Source organism: Wasmannia auropunctata, unplaced genomic scaffold (genome assembly GCF_000956235.1).
Source record: "Wasmannia auropunctata unplaced genomic scaffold, wasmannia.A_1.0 LD336033.1, whole genome shotgun sequence".
Classification (NCBI taxonomy): domain Eukaryota; kingdom Metazoa; phylum Arthropoda; class Insecta; order Hymenoptera; family Formicidae; genus Wasmannia; species Wasmannia auropunctata.
In genome coordinates this window covers 600,336-617,860 of record NW_012026857.1, presented here as the reverse complement: position 1 = coordinate 617,860, position 17,525 = coordinate 600,336, and the positions used below count along the sequence as shown (strand labels likewise).

Genomic DNA, 17,525 nt, shown 5'->3' with positions numbered 1-17,525 from the left:
CCGCCGCGCGGCACCGCCTGTCTCGCTTCAGTCGCAGGTAGGGCCAGTAAGTGCAAACGATCAGCTGTGCGGCTTGTGCGTGGCCGCGCGCGTGCCGACTAATAATTATATGTTCTCGACTTATTTATTTGGCCAGAAATGGTTCATGATATTGATTCCGATAGCGTCACTTCGCGATTGTCTTGTATTACAACGTACGGGATTACCTTTTAGCTCACATCTTTCTGCTGCTTGAAAGCTAGGATTGCGCCATGAAGCATCGTGCTCTTCTTTCTCTCTTTCTTATCATAAAGGTATATGTTTGTTTTTCTATTATTAAAAGTACGAAACAGATACACAAGAATGCGCGAATATTCGAACTCTCGTCGAGAGCGGTCGCCGCCGGTTTGTTTCGGATTTTTTTTCTCGAATTAATTGAAAAAAAAATTCGACTCGATTCAAGTGCGGCCGTGCGGGTAATCGAACTTTACACTTCGGCGATTCGATTGTTGTCTTCTCGACATCTCGACTTTGTCGATCAAGTTGTTCAAAAGTAATATAACAGTATAACTGTGAGCTAGATTTCCGCAGGTCTTGTCGACAGTGATTCGACCTGCAGTGTCCTCATACTTGCGACAATACAACGGTAATCACTGTCGTTAAGAATTACAGAGTCTAGCTGCTGAAGAGCACATATAATTGCACGAATGTTATCGTATTTCTCCATTATAAATTGTTGTCGATTTACACATACGATAGACTATATTAACGATATGTGTCGGAAATTATATTGAAATATATTTAATATCTAATTTCAGGCTTGAGCTCTAACGAGGGCGTAAATAAATTTAAAAAATACATTTTATTTTATTTTTTTAAATTAATTTCTTTCATTATTCCTTGGAGTGAACTTTTTGCCATTATTCATACCTTTCTAGTTATTTTTCACACTTTAATCCCATTTATCTTTTAGTTATTTTTCATACTTAATCCGACGTATCGTGACGCTGAAACATGAAATATTTTGTTTTCCTATTTCTCGATTTTATCTCGCTTATTAATTCGCGGAATTAAAGACAGATACGATCGATCGACGATCTTATCGTTTTATAAATGGAGGTAAATAACATATCAATAATCTCACTGTATGTAACGCTACTCTTTTGCAATTGTATAGGTATTAAATGGAATTATATAATATTTCGCATGCGTCTATTTTTCATCATCGTCGTCGCAAGGTATGTTTATCGTAATAAAGCATCGTGTCATTCTCCGCGCGTGGCGGTGTTGTTATTATTGATGAATCTCGAAATCTCTCGCCGGTTTACTTTCTTCCGGTGCGGCGGCGGATTGCACGGGAAATCGCACCGTGCATAGCTGCACGCACATCGCGCACGCAGGGGGGCGGGAAGGGGGAGCGGGACCATCGCTCGAATATTTGCGTATCGCAATCGTACGTAAGCACACCGAATAAATAAGATAATCGACCTCCCTTCGCCACGCGCGCTCTCCTCCTCGGATTTCATTTGCAGGCGTACGACGATTGAAGATAATGCGACTTAATTTCTGCACGATGAGCGCGCGCGAAGCGCGCGCAAGTTACGCCCGTTCCGCGCGGCTCGGCGCGGCGCGGCGCGTTTGTCGAGATCCATGCTCCGACGAGATCCGCGTCTCGTGATGCCTAATTGCTCGAACCGCAATTAAAGTCGTATATCGTGCGTATCTCCGCGAGAGAGAAAATACCGAGACGAGGCATCGCCGGCCAGATTTTCTCGCGCATTTCGCGTCGCGCCGAGAGATCTCTTCCAGAATTGACCCAGGCAGCACCCTGGAAAACGTTTCCGAGTGGTTAAAATGTCCACTCGAAAAACGTTCAAAGAAACGGTTTTTTTTTGGTAAAAAAAAAAACGTAGAGAAATACACATAATCGAAATATCATTTTCTTCTCTATCTGTGAAAAAATTTACTTGAAAGGAACGAATGCGTAAACTTTTTTACAGAGAAAAAATTATATTTCGATTATATTTCTCTACGTTTTTTTCTTACCAAAAAGAAATGTTTCATTAAACGTTTTTCGAGTGGACATTTTAACCACTCGGAAACGTTTTCAAGAATCGGTTATAAATCGTTTCTGAAACGTGCTACCTGGGGAATGTCTGGGGAAACGTTTCTCCCTCGTTACACGCTTTTGTCCCTTCGACTGTATAGAGTGCTTCGATGATGTTGTCGTTCACGTTTTGCAAAACGTTTTGTCCTCGGCCTCGGGGTATGGATAACGTACAGCGCGCGGTGTCGCGTGCATATACGCGTATATATGTATATAACATTCATCGTTGCATAATCCCCCGGGTATTGCAACACCATTGTGCCATCCGCTATTAACGTCGACGCGGGTATTGTTGCACCGCGCCGCGGCCGCAACTGCCTGTTTTTCGCCTTGAGCATTCTTCGGGAGAGCTATATAGACGCGCTGAAACTTTAATAGAGTGCCATCGCGATGAGCGAATTGCGCGGATACAAGAGGACGGGAAAGAGCGGCGGGGCTTTTCGAAAGAAGCCGGCTCGGCTCGTCTCTCTCTCTCTCTCTATCTCTCAAGAGCAGACGATCAACAATAGCGTGACATTGAAGCGAGCTGAAAGATATAAGTGGCACTTATTAATACCAGAAATACCAAATTGTATGCGGAAAGGCACAAAAATAAATACACGCGTTGTTATTGTACCTCTCTCTCACAGACGTGATCGTGTACTTGAGACGAGTTATTCCGCTCTGGTTTACGAATCAATTAGTCGACCTTTAGGTCGACAGGTACAACGCGACGTTACGCGAGGCTGGTTAAAGAAAGCGACGTACGGATCGTCGCGCGGCGACATTGACCTGATTTGAAAAAAAAAATGATAAGAAGTAGAGGAAGCTATAAGTATCTCGCTCTCGCAAACGCGCGCCGCATTCGTGCTCTATCTCGCGCAGGACTGAAACTAGGCTAACACAAGGTCCTTGCTGACGTTATCGCGATACATATATAGAGAGTCTGTTAACGGTCTTCTCTTTACCTGAAAGAAGAAAAATGCCGCAATTACACGCGGAAACGCTCGTAAAACCGGGGAGGGAAATATGAACGGGCGAGATTGAAAGAATCGCGGGAGAGACGTGTTTAAAGGTCGAATCGTGACGGTATTAAAAAGACTTAGCGCGCTCTAAGCTTTGCACGAGTGTGGCGTTCTAATTATAGCCGAGAGAGAAAGAGAGAGAGAGAGAGACCTCTTCGGCGATTCGCGTTGCCATATGGAGCACGTTCCGGGCAGAGCGCAAAGGGTTAAACAACAGGCTTCGCGCCAGCGTGGCGCTTCCCGTGGCCGATTGGCATTCAGCGAGGATCGGCCGGTCCACCGGCCATTAATTGCCCATTATATCGTAACGTGGGTGGGCCGCGGAGAGTGTAGTATTATACCTATATTCACTCCCGCTCCTCCCTCCCGTCCTTCCTTCTGCCCGAACGTCCTCGACGAAATAGCGATGGGGACGACACTCGCGGGCGGAGGTGTCACGATCGTCGTCGTCCGAACGAGAATCGCCGGCTTGCAAATCCCTCTTTTCGCTCCGAGAGGAGATCCCTAGCCTCGGTTGAACGGCCCTACCCTACCCTCGAGCGTGCCCACCAGGCGTCTATAAGAAGTATGTCGTCGGCCTCACGAACGAAATCTCCCGTTCTCCTTCTCTCTCGTATATGTATATATCTATATATATTTTCGACCGAAAACCTGTTTCCGGGCACGGCATAGTTTCGTCCGGCCGACGACGTTTCTCAAGGCTCATCATCTCGCCGCCGCCGGCTCGGTCCCATCGCTAGCCGTTTAAATATATACACGTATACGGACGGAGGAGGCATGGATTTAATGGAATGGTGGAGCGGCCGGCCGTGCCGTTGTCGTCCATCGCGTGTGTATATTGTGTTCCAGCGGCCGCGCTCACGTGACACTCGGATAGATTTGCGTCAATGGTGACCTCCGAGCGCTCGCTCGGCGGCCAACGCATACCATGTTGCCTGCCCTCCTGCCTGCCTGCCGGCTTGGCCTGCCTGTTCGCCCGCTTGCTCGCCTGCCCGTGCCCCCTATGTACGTGCGTATACACGCTTACGGCGTGGGACCGACGACGACGACGACGACGTGGCGAGAGCGAGCGGCGTCGGCCGCAGTGGGACTCGCGGTCTTTTTCGACTGTCGCAATTTTCCCCACGAGCGGATCACGTCCTCCGTAAATTGCGCTACATTTTTCGGCATCCGTATCCGCGTCGGACGAAAAATGTAGCGCGTGCGGAACGCACGCCGCAGCGAGTCCCGGGGACCGTGTCTCGGAGTCAACAACGCGGCTGAGTCCGCGATTTAAAAGCCGTTCGTCGACCCGAACGAGCGGTCGCTCGAAAATTTCCACGTTTATGCCAATTACAACTGCAGCATGCCCGTTTACCCGAGAGAGCTAAGCGGCGGCTTCGTTAGCGCTCGTTCGCGACTCGCAATTCGCGCGTTTTTCGAGAAGCCGCGCGTGTGTGTTTCGAGAGCCGCTATAGAGGTTCCCCTCCCGATCCCGTTTCACCGTCCGCGTCGTCCCGACGACGGCGGATCCGCTTATCGCCGCCTCGGTATATAGCTCGGGCCGATTGCGAGGAACGTCCACGCGCGCGGAACGGAGGCGAAGAGAGACGAGAATGAATAATATCGAGAAAAATAAGGAAAAATAGTAAGCATCGACGTCAATGGATGTAATTACCGACAACGTGCGGATTGCCGCCGTTTATATTCCGCGAGCCATCGCGATCGCGACGCGCCTGCACATGCGTTGCACATTGCGGCATATCGGTGGCGACGGAATTGAAATTGACACCGCCTTATCGATATGGTTATCCGTATGCATTATACGCGTCTATCTATAAATAATAACCCGTCGCATATCCGCGCGCCTGTATTCTCGATCGAATGACCGTTATTAATATCTACATCGGACCCCGGGGCCGATTCGCTCGATCGGCTGCGCGGGGTGACGAAATGGGACGTGAAGATGTTGACCAGATTCCCCGGAGATTCCGGAACCTGTTTCGACTCTACCGGGCTCTTTATTTTTAAAATATCCTCTCCGATAATAACGATCCATCGGGCCTCATTAAATTGCTAATCGCGCACGTTAAAACGCGTCTAAGAATAACAATAAACACACGCGGAATCGACGTGAATCGGCGACTTGGGCGATCGTCGAGGGAGGAAAGAGAGAGAGAGAAAAAAAGAGCGTGAAGAATAAATTTAAAAAGTCTGATATTTCGCGATCTAGATTCGCCGAGACCCCGTCGTGTGTCGAAGCGGAAACGCGTCGATACTCTCGTGAGAGGAAACGCTTTATCGCGCGCGGCACGTTGCAGTTTTCCGTCGCGTCGAGGATTAGATAAAACGGCGAGGAAGGCGAAGGCAGGGGAAAAAAACGATAAATTCGTCGTGTGTACATCGCGATGCGATAAAGCGACTATCGAAAACAACAGGCAGTCGTTTGCCGCGCTGATGCGTGCGCGCTTTAACGCTCGGCCGCCGCCCACGTAACTTCCGGCGCGGCGTATTAGATCGCAAATTACGAATATCCTCTCTTCGCTTCTCGATATACCGTATACCCCGGGAGAGACGGGGACGAAGAGGAAAACCGTTGGAAACATCGGTAAATATAGGGGCCATTAAGGTTATACCGATATATAGAATCGTATAACTACTTATCGCGGTTAATTATGAAGCAGTCGTCACTCGACGCCGACCATTCGATATAGGCGCGGTGAGACCAGTTCCGGTCGACCTTATTAATTAATTTCTAAGCTCTTTTTCTTCAAAACCATGTACGTCAGAGTCCGCGTTGATATCATCGAGTTTTCATCGAAAGCGCGCGAGTGTCTCGCTCCCTCCGCGTCGTCGAATCATCTCGGCAGACCTGCTGGAACCACTCGTGAGTCGTGTTTCTTCTCTCCGTCAACGTATATAGATCCGGATTCATCAGAATCGGGCTTCGTGCTATTATTTCGAAATGCTAAAATTCAATGGAAAAAAAAATCATTGACGATGCATTCCAAGAAAAAAAAACAAAAGAAAAACGAAACCAGGATATGGTCTCATCGCGCACGTGATCGATTCCGAGACCACCGCGCTCGTCACGCGTCTTCCTTTTTTCTTTTCTCTCTCTTTTTTTTTAGTTTCGCAATGCTCGCGCACTGCATCTTCTCTTTTGATTTCGCGGAATTAATCGGCGCGGGACGCGCCTCCGGCGAAGCGAACGTTTTCGCGACGCGAGACACGTTCGCCGGTACGACACCGTTGCCTCCGACATCGGACGTCGTTATTATCATCGTCGATTGTACACGCCGTGGGCGTGTACTCGTCCAAGGGCGAGCCGAGAAGCGAAATCGCGCTCGATTAATCGCGCGCGGAGATGCGACCCGGTCTCGTTAAAGATGCTTCATTGAATCGGTCTATAGGGAAACAGTATGAAACGGTGTCGGGTTGAGAAAAGGTCGTTCGGCAAGACACACAATACTATATGTAAAATACATAGCCAAACCGACAACAAAATTTTTGAGAAAAGAAAACTTCTTTCGCGAAGAAGAAAAAGAAGACAACAATAACACAAACCGGGCAGTAAAATTTATTCTGCCTTCATTATGCAGGCAGATTTTAACCTTCCTGTGCTTCATTGTTACGATGTATTATAATCGAGAAAATCTTATTTTTCGCCTACGATGTTTACGTTTTTCGGTAATATTAACATTTTTAACAAAGAGACAATTTATTTTTACAACAATGCTCTCCTTTCTGTAAAGAAGTATACGCTGCAATGTTTTCACACACGAAAGGAGTACTTTACGAAAAATATGTTTGACACGGGAGGCATTCTCCACGCGTTTCTTGATTGTAAATATAAATATTTTTTCAAGCATGCAGCGGATACATTTCGTTACAAGTAATTTCACGTTCGTATTAAGCATTAACGAACGGCATGCAAATATACGTATTGACCTAGCCGCTGTTCTTTCAAGCTCAACGCACTTGAGGCAAATAAAAGTCTTCGTGCAGGGGAATTTGCGCTTTTTATTCATACATTTTTCTGCGGTGACAATATAGAGTTTCTTGGGAAATGTGTCTCTTTGTGCAAGGCACGGCTGCATTTTACCGTGAATGAGACACGCGACGTCGACGCAACTGAACTCGCGACTTTCGTCATGTGTCGTCATTTCGAAAAGTCTTTCCAGAGGGTGATGACTCGCGCTCTCGTTCCGCGAATCGTGCGTACGTCGGCGTCGCATGTGTGACACACCATTGCGAAAATCTTCCCGTAACTTATAATCCCGATAATCGATTTCCGTAATCAGGATCTTTCCCAGGCTTATCCTTTTGCAATCGTCACTTATACGGCCGATAACAAATCGTTAAGAGTTGCGGCAGGGCCTGGGCGGTGCACGCGGCGCGTGCACCGCCCCGAAAAACATACGTGAACGTCTTCATGTATAACCGCGACAAACAGTCGCCGCAATAAACATATTTCTAACGACGACGCGTGTCACGCTAGCTAAACAAACGTTTCGAACGACCCTGTGTATCGTCGTCGTCGTCCTCGAGCGCGGCTTACGTTCGCAATAAACGAAATTTCGCATATCCATATAGTGACGCCAGTGCGGCCTCGCAAGTATAAACACCGATACGGAACGTGTGCACGGAGCCGTCGTCACAGCGATACCTCGTAATGTCGCTATCTAACTGTTCTAACAATATAATAAATGCGTCTCGAAAGGCTGCACGTCGAAAGAAACACTCGAGCGGATATATCTCCCGATCGACGAATTCGAGTGATGCAGAGGGTGGGCCGCGTCACGTTTTCAGCGGCATTCCTCGCGTGGACCACCCCCGTCGATTCCTCGATCAGAGTCGCCCGCGTGCGTTCCCGTGCCTGTTTTTTTTTTCTGGACGGTCGATCACTCCTATGCATGCCTTGCCGCCCGCGTCCGACGAATAAAATTAAGCCGACCCGATCGGTCACGTTTCCGCGACGACGGGAATAAGAATTAGCCCCGTGATGTATTTCTCCTTCTCTCTCTTTCTTCCAGAATGGCGATGCCGATGCCGCGGAGAAATTCCGCGCGGGACGAGGAGAATTTCTGGTTCTCCAAAAAACCCACACGTATATACGCGTGTAAAGGCGAGATCGTAAAAACGGACGGTCGGACGTACGGGCGTCGACTCGCTTTCTCCCTGATAATGCGACTTACGTCAGCAAGCGGCACCGATGACCGGGAATCGCGCGAAGAGATAGCGGGCCAATCGATCAACCGTCGTTCGCGCGCGGGGTGCGACTTTGACTAAACTCCGATTAAGCTTATCCGAGTTATAATAACTGCACTATTTTAGTAACGCATGGATGGAACTATCAATTTTTTGCTGTTTATGTTATCCGTGGTTAAGGGGAGATTAGATTAGGGACGACGAATTATCCCGTTAAACAGCCGATTAACGTAAATGTCACATCAATATTACAATTTTCCACACGACAATATAAGTGTATCGTAATGCAGTGTTGAATAGAAAATTATAACACTCTGGATATAATATATTTACTGTTATAGTTGATGTTTATTCATCACATGTAGTCGGAAGTTTTGCGGCTCTACAGCAATTTTCTGTTGAATTAATGGACAGTTTGGTCGAATCGGGGTTTAGTCGAAGTTGTCTTTAATATAGGTGAGGGTTTAGTATAAGGGTTGTTAGAAGGCATGGATCCTTGCAGGCGATGTGCATTTTAACGATAGCTTCGGCCGTGTTCGATAAATTCGGATTCGGAGACCGCGCTCGCGCGAACAGGAACGGCGCGATCCTCTTGAAAAAAAAAATGTGGGACGGCGACCCCGAAATCGTTCCGTTTCACGCTTCACCGTGAGGCCGCTTCGCCTCTCGCGCACCGCGACCGCGACGGATCGAGAGCGGAGCGCGCCGCGGAGAGCTCCCGCTCGATTAGGATCTATCTCGATTCGCGTCGTCGCGGACCGGAAGTGAATCGGCCGTGCGCGATTCCTGACGGAATCGCGCGGATTCCGAGGAGCTCCGCTTCCGACGAAGTCGGCCTTTTGCGTCGGACGAGCATGGAAACGAGCTTACGTCAAGTGCGAAAAATGTGTCGAAGACGCGGCACCGTCTTCGCGGAGCGTCCCGCTCGGTTCCCGCCACTTTGTGAGTCATCCGTTTGTATAGGCATACACGATATATCGTACAACAAAAACACTCGGAGTGGCAAATGGCGAGGAGGGCGAGGTCGTGGGAAATAACGGCCGAAGTCACGAGGCCTCTTTTTTTAATTCTTAGAACTAGAAGAAGAGAGAGATAAGAAAGTAAATTAGACCGAGATTGAAGTTAATCTGCATCGATGTAGAAATGGGCGTTATTCTCCGTTTTTCTTGTGTCCGCGAATCTGAAGAGAAGAGCGAGAGAGAATTAATATATATAGAGAACCTCCTTTTATCTCCCTAGAAGAGAATACCGGAAGTCTCGAAATTCTCGGGCGAGAGAATATCGCAAAACCGCGCCGAGTGATCCGGGTAGAAAATGTGCGAGGGCACACTTTCTCAAAGCGCGGTGAAGACGATCGGCCACGGTCGGGCGTTATACGAGTAGGAAAAGAAAAAGGGGGTCCGGATTTATTTATTTCACGGCCTGTTCTCCTCCTAGAACCGCAAATCGCCGACCGACAGCCCACGTTCCCGTGTATACGTTGCGTATATCGGCAGCCGTCCGCGAGAGACTCGCGGGAGGAGAGGGAGAGCGTGTACCGATAAAACTACATTCGCGCTCTCTCGTCGCCTCAGTGTTGCCCAGGGTCTATACGAACGCATCGCGCAGTGACGTCGTCGTCGTCGTGCGAGGCGCGCAACGAAGCGAGGCGAAGCGGAGCGGAGCAGGGGTGAAGCGCGCGTTACGGCCGCCGTCTCGCCGCGCGACACAGCGTCGTACAGCGTGTAGCGTGTAGCGATAGCGCATTCGCGTTTGCACGCAGCAGCGGTGACGTCGATGCACCCGTGCGCGCGCGCGCGCGCGCATGCCGGAGCAGAAGAAGGAGGGAGAGAGAGAGAGAGAGAGAGCGAGAAGGAGGCCGGAGCGAGCGAGGGAAGGAGAAGGATGAGGTGACACAAGGAGGAGGGGGGACGGGCGACACACGGGAAGTGTAACGCGCGCGCAGAGCGGCGCGGCGGCAGGCGAGGAGGATAGACGGAGCCGTGCGCGAGCTGCAGGAGGGAAGGCGACAGCGCTAAACGGAAGCGCGAAGAAGCGAGCGGGACGGAGCTATAGAGAGTGCGACGGGTGCGAGGAGGAGAGAGCGAAGGACCGTTGTAGCCCCGAGTTCGGCCGAGCCTCGGCCAATCGGCTACGCGCGGCTCGCGCGTCTACCCGTAGGGTGGTTTCTTGGATCCGCGCGCGCGGCGGCGGCGGCGCCCCGGCCCGCGCGTCACTCAGTCATTCTTCGTTTCGCCTCGGCCCCGGCGGCGTGCGTGCTCGTAGTACGCGACCAGCGGATCCCGACGGAGGTTAGGTTCGCCGACGTTCGTCCCCGCGCGCGCGTTGGTTGAACAACTTCCTCGGTGTGAACGATCCTCGAGCGCGCCGCGTCCCACCCCGCGCGTACAATACCACGTACATACATCTCTCACGCGCGCGCAAGAGAGAGAGAAAGAGAGACAGTGTGCCGTCGAGACGACGAGACTTCCCCGTGTTCCGTGACCGACGCCTACGGTATTCGTGTGTGCGCGTGTGTGTCTATGTCCGCGCGCGTCCCGTAACGGCGTGCGCGCTCCAAAACGGATAAATAATGTCGAGCAGTGTGTGTCACGCGCCCCTGCCAGCACGAATGGAAGCGTTCACCACGAGGCTCTGCCTGCGTGCGGTCGACCAGTATGAGCGGCTCCTGCAGACGCACTTCAATAAGGTAACGGCGAGTCACCCTGGCCAGCTGGGCCGATCGGGGCTGATCAAGGGCGAGGGAAAAGTCGCTCCCCTTTTCTCGCTCCTCCACCCGCCCTTTCGCGAGCGGCAGGATTTTTTCCCCCCCCGGTTTTTCGCGACCCGTGGTCTCGGCGACGATCGGCGGTACAGCGCGAATCGCTCGTGCGCAAGAAACGGCGATGGAATGTGGAGTATGAGATTGACGCGCGCGGCGTGTAACGCGCGCAGCTGTGTCTACACGCTCTAGATTGGCGTAATCGACGATAACCGGGCCGGCCGCGTCGTTTACGAAACGCGTTCCCCCGGGGGCAGGCCCCCCCGGGGCGTGTATGACACTCTCCGCGACCGACCGACCGACGCTGGCGAAGGATACGCACGGCCGCCCGAATCGAGTCGAATAAACCACCCGGTTTCCAACGGAAGAGACCATTGACCCGCTGTACGTATACACGCACCCCACTTACCGTCGGGTCCACACGGGATTTCATCTCGCTCGACACTAGCGACCGTATATCAATGCACAGGGTGTTCCTGAACGAAGATTCATTACATGTCGCGGTATAGCCGTATGCGCTCTCGTGTCAGCGAGATGACTTAATTTCGCGTCGGTTCGCTGCAGAGTATAACCGGCACCGAAGTACCCGATTGATTTATATTCTGTTCCAGGAACACGCGTTTTTTTCCTAGAACGCAAGTAGCACAGATGTAGTACGTGGAAAATGCAGTAAAATAAGATGAACGAGGGGAATGCGCGTCTCGAGAGAAAGAACGGAGAAGGTAGTACTAGAAAAAGAGTCATAAATGAAACGAGATAAAGACACTGTTCGGAGAATAGAATAAGAATTTTTTTTTTTTTTTCGTGAATGCAGCCAGTTCTGAAAATTAATGATTTGTCGGGATCTCTTATATGAATACCGTCCTTTCCGCTTTTTGTTCAGATTCACAGAGTCGCCTTCAAAAAAATTCGTCAAAAACGTGAAAAAACGCAGCGGCGGCAATTTTTTTCCTCAGATATAAATCAGAATATAATAATATATAATAAATCGGAATATAATGATACATAATGAGCCACGTGCGCATTAAAGGATACATCATCTTTTTACCGTCGTAAAATTAATCGCAGTCCTGTCATTTTTTCAACGTTTTTATGTCGCCAACGTGATGAATAATTAAAGTATTTTTTCCCGAAGTTAATTTGTTGATAAACATTAGTCCGTGTGCCTAAAAAAATTCCCTTTTTTAGATGCGAAAAAGAGAGAGAGAGAGAGGCACTCAGAAAGACATTCGATGTGCAGCTGGCGCAACAGGAGGTCGCTCGAGCGAGTGACGTACACCTTCTTCGTTTCTTTCGAAGCTTTCCAACTTTCTTCGCCTCGCCTCGCTTCCTCGGATCCTCCTCCTCGGGCTAATCCCCGTCCCGGATACATCTCGCTGCGTCTCGCGCGCGGTACATCGCGCTGCGAATAGACGGATATTCGACGATTAATCACGATGGGATTGCCTTGATCACGGGAATACGCGTGAAAAATAATGATAGGTTTTCCTATTAATGACGCACGTGCGCATTACCGACCGGCACAGTCATCGCTGATGATATGTTAGCGGCATTTATAGATAAAACGTATGTACGTCCACGTGCCGCAGTTCTTCGATGTTCGACGCAGGGAGAAAACGAGAAGAAAACGGGAGAGAGAATATTTGTATACAGTTTCCCGAAATTTGTCGTAAAATTTCGCATCGGCGAGGAACCTGCAAAAATTGACGCGGAAGGGAACGAAGCTCGAGAGAGAAACGATCTCTCCGACACAGGGGGATGGTTCCACCGACGAGGTCAGACCACACGTCGTGCCACGACCTCGGCCCAGGTTGAAGGGGTTAAGCGTGCAACCTAGTTCGTGCGCCGAGAAATCGCCCGGCGATGCTTTGTGCGATTTCGCGGAGCGATACGCGGCTGCCGGACAGATCGCTCGAGGCACGGCGGTGACACAGTTTTAAGCCGCGGATACGTATACACTTGTTACCTCGTGTTGGCTCGCCTCGCGTCGGAACGGGCCAGCACGAGTTGTAAAGTGACGTTTCGCCGTTAGCTGGTAAACGATCTCGCCGTGGTGAGATCAATTTAATAACGGAAATTGCACGGGGCGCGCTCGTAAAGGAAAAAAGAAAAAATCGCGCGTACGCGGCGCGGCGCGGAGAAGGTAATATACACTCGGGCGAATTCCAAGCCGGCGGCGGATCGTCGGCGGAGGCGAGAGCGGCTATAGGCGACGGGCGACGGCTATAGCTCGCTCCCGCGACACAGCCCGCGGTGTAATTTCATTAAAGCGTCGCGTTACTCTCGCGGCACCATTTACTCGGCGCTCCATTCTCGCCGCACAAAAGCCATTTGAGCGGCGCGATTCGCGACGGAACGATGCCGCGGGCCGGACGAATTAAGCCGAACGCGTGTCCGGCCGAACTTAACGAACGGAGAGGTTGCTTAGCACGCGTCGCGCCGTCGCCGTCGTTACGCGCAATTAACATTCATTTACGCCTGTTTTTCTTTCTAAAACGCAGTCGTTACTTATTTATACGGTTATCCATGCATCCGCCCGCGTATTTTTCCATCAGAGACACTCTTTCAAGCCAATTTTCTTTTTTTTTTTCCATCACTTTGTGCCCCTGCAACAGCCGGCCAATTTTTCCATTACACGACGGCGCCCCATATTTCAGCGGCGCATTCCCGCGGCGCGGAAACATTTTCAGCGACTTATCGCCGAGTCACTGAACAATCCTCAGTTGTTTGCGATATTTTACGGTAATCTACAATGTGCGCGATGCGATAAGATTATACATTTCTAAAGATAGAAACAAATCGTACGGACAGTTAAAATTGCATTTCGCGTGCTGTGCTGCACTTCTCGTTTGGTTCTATCGTATATGGCAGATCGAAAAAAAAAATTATACATATAGCGATAAAAAGAATTCTAAATTGTAACACAGCGCGTTGCACGAGATACAAAGAGAAATCACGACGAGAAGGAATCGTAATTAGAAATAATTTATCGCTCCTAATCTAATCTCTTTTTCATTTCATGCGCGTTATATATAACAAGCAGTTAATAATTTCATGTTTAACAGAATTGCACACAGGTGTTACTTGATAAAGTTAATCGTCGATTAAGTTAATTGTAGTTAATTTGTTGATGTCACTCTAAGGCTAGAGAAACGTCGTGCCGCGCGCATTAATGAGAGTTAAATTGAGAGAACCAAATTTGTCATTGTGTCCCGTGCAGTCGGAAAAAAATGTCAGATCCGTGAATCCCGGTCTAAATTTAAAGTGCGAGTTCGCAAATAGGCGGCACACATCCGCATCGCCTCGACATTTCGGTCGTCCCTCCCCGATCCCCTCCCTCGGGGAGGGCGATCGCGAATCACCTCGCTGAAATCGAGGCCCTGCGGCGACAACAAGCAAACATGGTGCAACTCAAATAAAAGTCACTGACGTCAATAGGTATAGCGTGAGACGCGATACGTATTTATATGAAACGATCGCGCTTCGATTCTCTCTTCTCCGCCTCTCCCCTTCCCGTGAAACACGCATATACGGATAGCCGCGGCATGAATTTTTTGTCCGTCCTGTTTTTTGTGAGCTCTACAATGAGAAAAACCGCGAATAAATCGCGGCACTTATCTATTTTTGTACTCGGCCACTACTGCGTTCCCACGATCTGTCAAATGTCCAATTAAAAACTATATCAATTTAATATAATCAATTTACCGTCATCCGCGGTCGTATAGACAGACGAGAGATGCGGAGCCGATAGTTCGAGGCCGAAACCACGGTCGAATTGTGCGCGTTGCGAACCTTGCCGCCGAGAATTAAAATGAACGGTGTATCGCGCTGATATCGAATATTCACGTCGAAAAGCACGGGTTAACGCGACTTAGCGCGAATAATAACAAGCAGCCTTCGTGCGCGAAGACCGGCGACTTCTCCACTTCGCGGAGTAACGAGATAACTCGGATCTTCTATATAGTTGCGAAGAGTCATCGATTGCCGCTTCAGCGGCGAGAGACCGATCCGGTCGGATGCGATCTTGTCGTATCGGATTTTTCCCCCTCCCGCCCGTTTCCGGACGACTGAAATTTCGAGGCGGCGCGCCCTGTAGCGTAACGCACTTGTCCCGGTTGGATTAAATTCTTAGTAGGCCTCTCTGGTTGCAGCCCTCGAGCAAGGAGCAAACGCGATTGAACGGTCATGATTCGATGGGCAACAAGGACCACCGTCAGCAGAAGGATGGCTCCAGCAGCGGCGGAAGCGGCAGCAACAGCAGCAGGAGCAGCGGCAGCAGCGGCACTTACAGCGCCTTCCGTCAATGGCGACGCAGCACCTCGATTGGTTCCCACAGCAACCGATCCAGCAGCGCCGGCTCCAGATCGTCCAGCTCGCTCGCCAAATTGCCCAACGATCCGGCCACCATGCGGAAGATAGAACAATTCCCCCTGGTCCTGTCCGACGCGTCGATGCCGGACGAGGATCTCTCCTTGAAATTCCTCGCTCTGGTACGTTGGGCATTCGTAACGCCACACCGATTTCTTTCACCTGTTTTTCCGCGGAAACGAGTCTCAATTGATAATGCGCCTGACGATGTTCCAGAATGCCCTGGATCTGACGGCGCCGGCTAGCGACGTGCTCCTGAAGAACCGACTGAAATCCTGGTTCCAATTGTCGGGCCACCCGGACGGCTTCGCACCCGCCGGTCCCGGCACCGTCTGGAAGAGGCGGTCGGGCGGCGCCGACAACACGGAGCGCATCGTTTACGAGGCCTTGAGCAAGGAGGAAGCGTTGCGGGATTGCATTCCGAGGTTTACTTGAAAATCCTCTTCCGTTTATTTTATGGCGCGAGCATTAATAAAACGTAAGCAGCGAGACCGTCAACCGTCGTCACTCTTTTTTTAGATACTACCGGGAGGTCGAGTACAAGGGCGACACGTTCATCGAGCTGCAGGATCTGCTCTTCGGTTTCAACGATCCCCATGTGATGGACATCAAGATGGGCACGCGGACCTTCCTCGAGTCCGAGGTGTCCAAGATCACCGCCCGGCCGGACCTCTATCAGAAGATGATCGCCGTCGATCCGGACGCGCCTACCCAGCTGGAGCACGAGGAGCGCGCCGTGACCAAATTACGGTACATGCAGTTCCGCGAGCAGCAGAGCTCGACCTGCAGCCACGGTTTTCGCATCGAGGCGATGAAGCTGCCGGGCGCGCCGCCGATCACCGATCTCAAGAAGATCAAGTCGCACAAGGAGGTGCTCGACATCATAAGACAATTCATCGGCAAGCGCGAGGACACACGTCGAAAGATCCTCGCGCGCCTCAGGAGCCTGCGAACCAAAATCGAGGAGTCAGAGTATTTTGAAACTCATGAGGTAAACGACACGTGTCAAGTTTTAAAAAAAACCTCGATTATTGGCGTAAAGGTCACTTCCGTTCATCTGCTTATTTTAGATTTATTTATTATTTTTTTTTTTCAGGTAATCGGCAGTAGTATTTTCATGATTTACGACAGCGAAAAGGTCGGCGTTTGGCTGATAGATTTCGCGAAGACGCGGGAGGTGCCGAGCGGACGGAAGCTCACGCACAGGCGTCCTTGGGAGGAAGGCAACCACGAAGAGGGCTTCCTGTACGGATTGGACAATTTAATTTCAACCGTGGAAGAAGTCCGGCTAGCTCTGTAAATATTTTCGATGTTTCGCGTGAACGGAATTCAAACGAACTCTCTTCCGCGCTACGAAAACATCGTTTACTCATGTACATATGACGAGTGAAACAAGTATTCGTATTCCATTCGTTTGTAAGATTGACTTTTAATTAAAACGTAAGTGCGCCAGTATCGCCAAGAGCATCGAGAAGTGGAGTTAATTACAAGTGTGGGTAAAAGTGTTGACCGCCGAAAAAGTGGTACACCCGTTTCGCTCACTTTCGGTCACCTTTCGGTCTTATCGGCACACAAGTTTCCGATATCGTCGTTATTTATCGCCGTCGATATGTATGTATATATATTTAACATGGAAGACTGCTTTCTATTGCATTTCACGCGCATTTTTGTAAGAGACGTATTTTCCAAAACGAAACCGGCGACACATTATTCTGTGTACAAACGCGTAATGTACAAAAATAGCTTTTAAGATAGCGGATAAGTAATCTAACGTGCTGAGCTAGAACGAAACTTATTTATGAGGAGTGCTTACGTCGAATAATAATAATAATGTTCTTACTTTTTTTAAAGAGTACTTGTCTCGAATCGCTTCGTGTTTGAACTTGTAGGAGTAAATAAATAATCTTCCTATATACTCTTGCGTCCAGAGACTGGTTTTATCCGTTTCAGGCGCTGCGCATTCTTGCGGATGTCGTAAGCCGTCGGGAATTTTTGTATTTAGAATAATTGTAATTCTAAAGGATTTTGATAAATGGCTGAAAAACCGATCGGAGCAAAAAATCACGGACAATCCGCGAATAATTCCAAATTAACGTTTCTCGAGAGCGTCTCGACT

At 49.8% G+C, this 17,525-nt stretch overlaps 1 protein-coding gene and 1 long non-coding RNA gene across 3 annotated transcripts; one reads left to right on the top strand and one right to left on the bottom strand.

The window, feature by feature from the left end:
• The first annotated feature begins 35 nt into the window (after positions 1 to 35).
• Positions 36 to 17,324, top strand: LOC105452342 (inositol-trisphosphate 3-kinase A). 2 transcript variants are annotated; one of them, XM_011693352.1, is made up of 5 exons: positions 36 to 293; positions 15,193 to 15,531; positions 15,626 to 15,834; positions 15,929 to 16,400; positions 16,506 to 17,324. In XM_011693352.1, exons 1-5 carry the CDS (start codon positions 252 to 254, stop codon positions 16,707 to 16,709), a joined length of 1,266 nt encoding a protein of 421 aa, XP_011691654.1. In that variant the 5' UTR covers positions 36 to 251; the 3' UTR covers positions 16,710 to 17,324. The 2 variants fall into 2 exon arrangements, with proteins under 2 accessions (XP_011691654.1, XP_011691653.1); XM_011693351.1 differs by lacking the exon at positions 36 to 293 and adding an exon at positions 10,499 to 10,969.
• On the bottom strand, positions 12,001 to 14,427 carry LOC105452341. Its single transcript, XR_974724.1, has 2 exons — positions 13,550 to 14,427; positions 12,001 to 12,443 (listed from the first exon to the last, which is right to left on the bottom strand). It is a non-coding gene; the product is annotated as an uncharacterized LOC105452341 (long non-coding RNA).
• Positions 17,325 to 17,525: the final 201 nt, after the last annotated feature.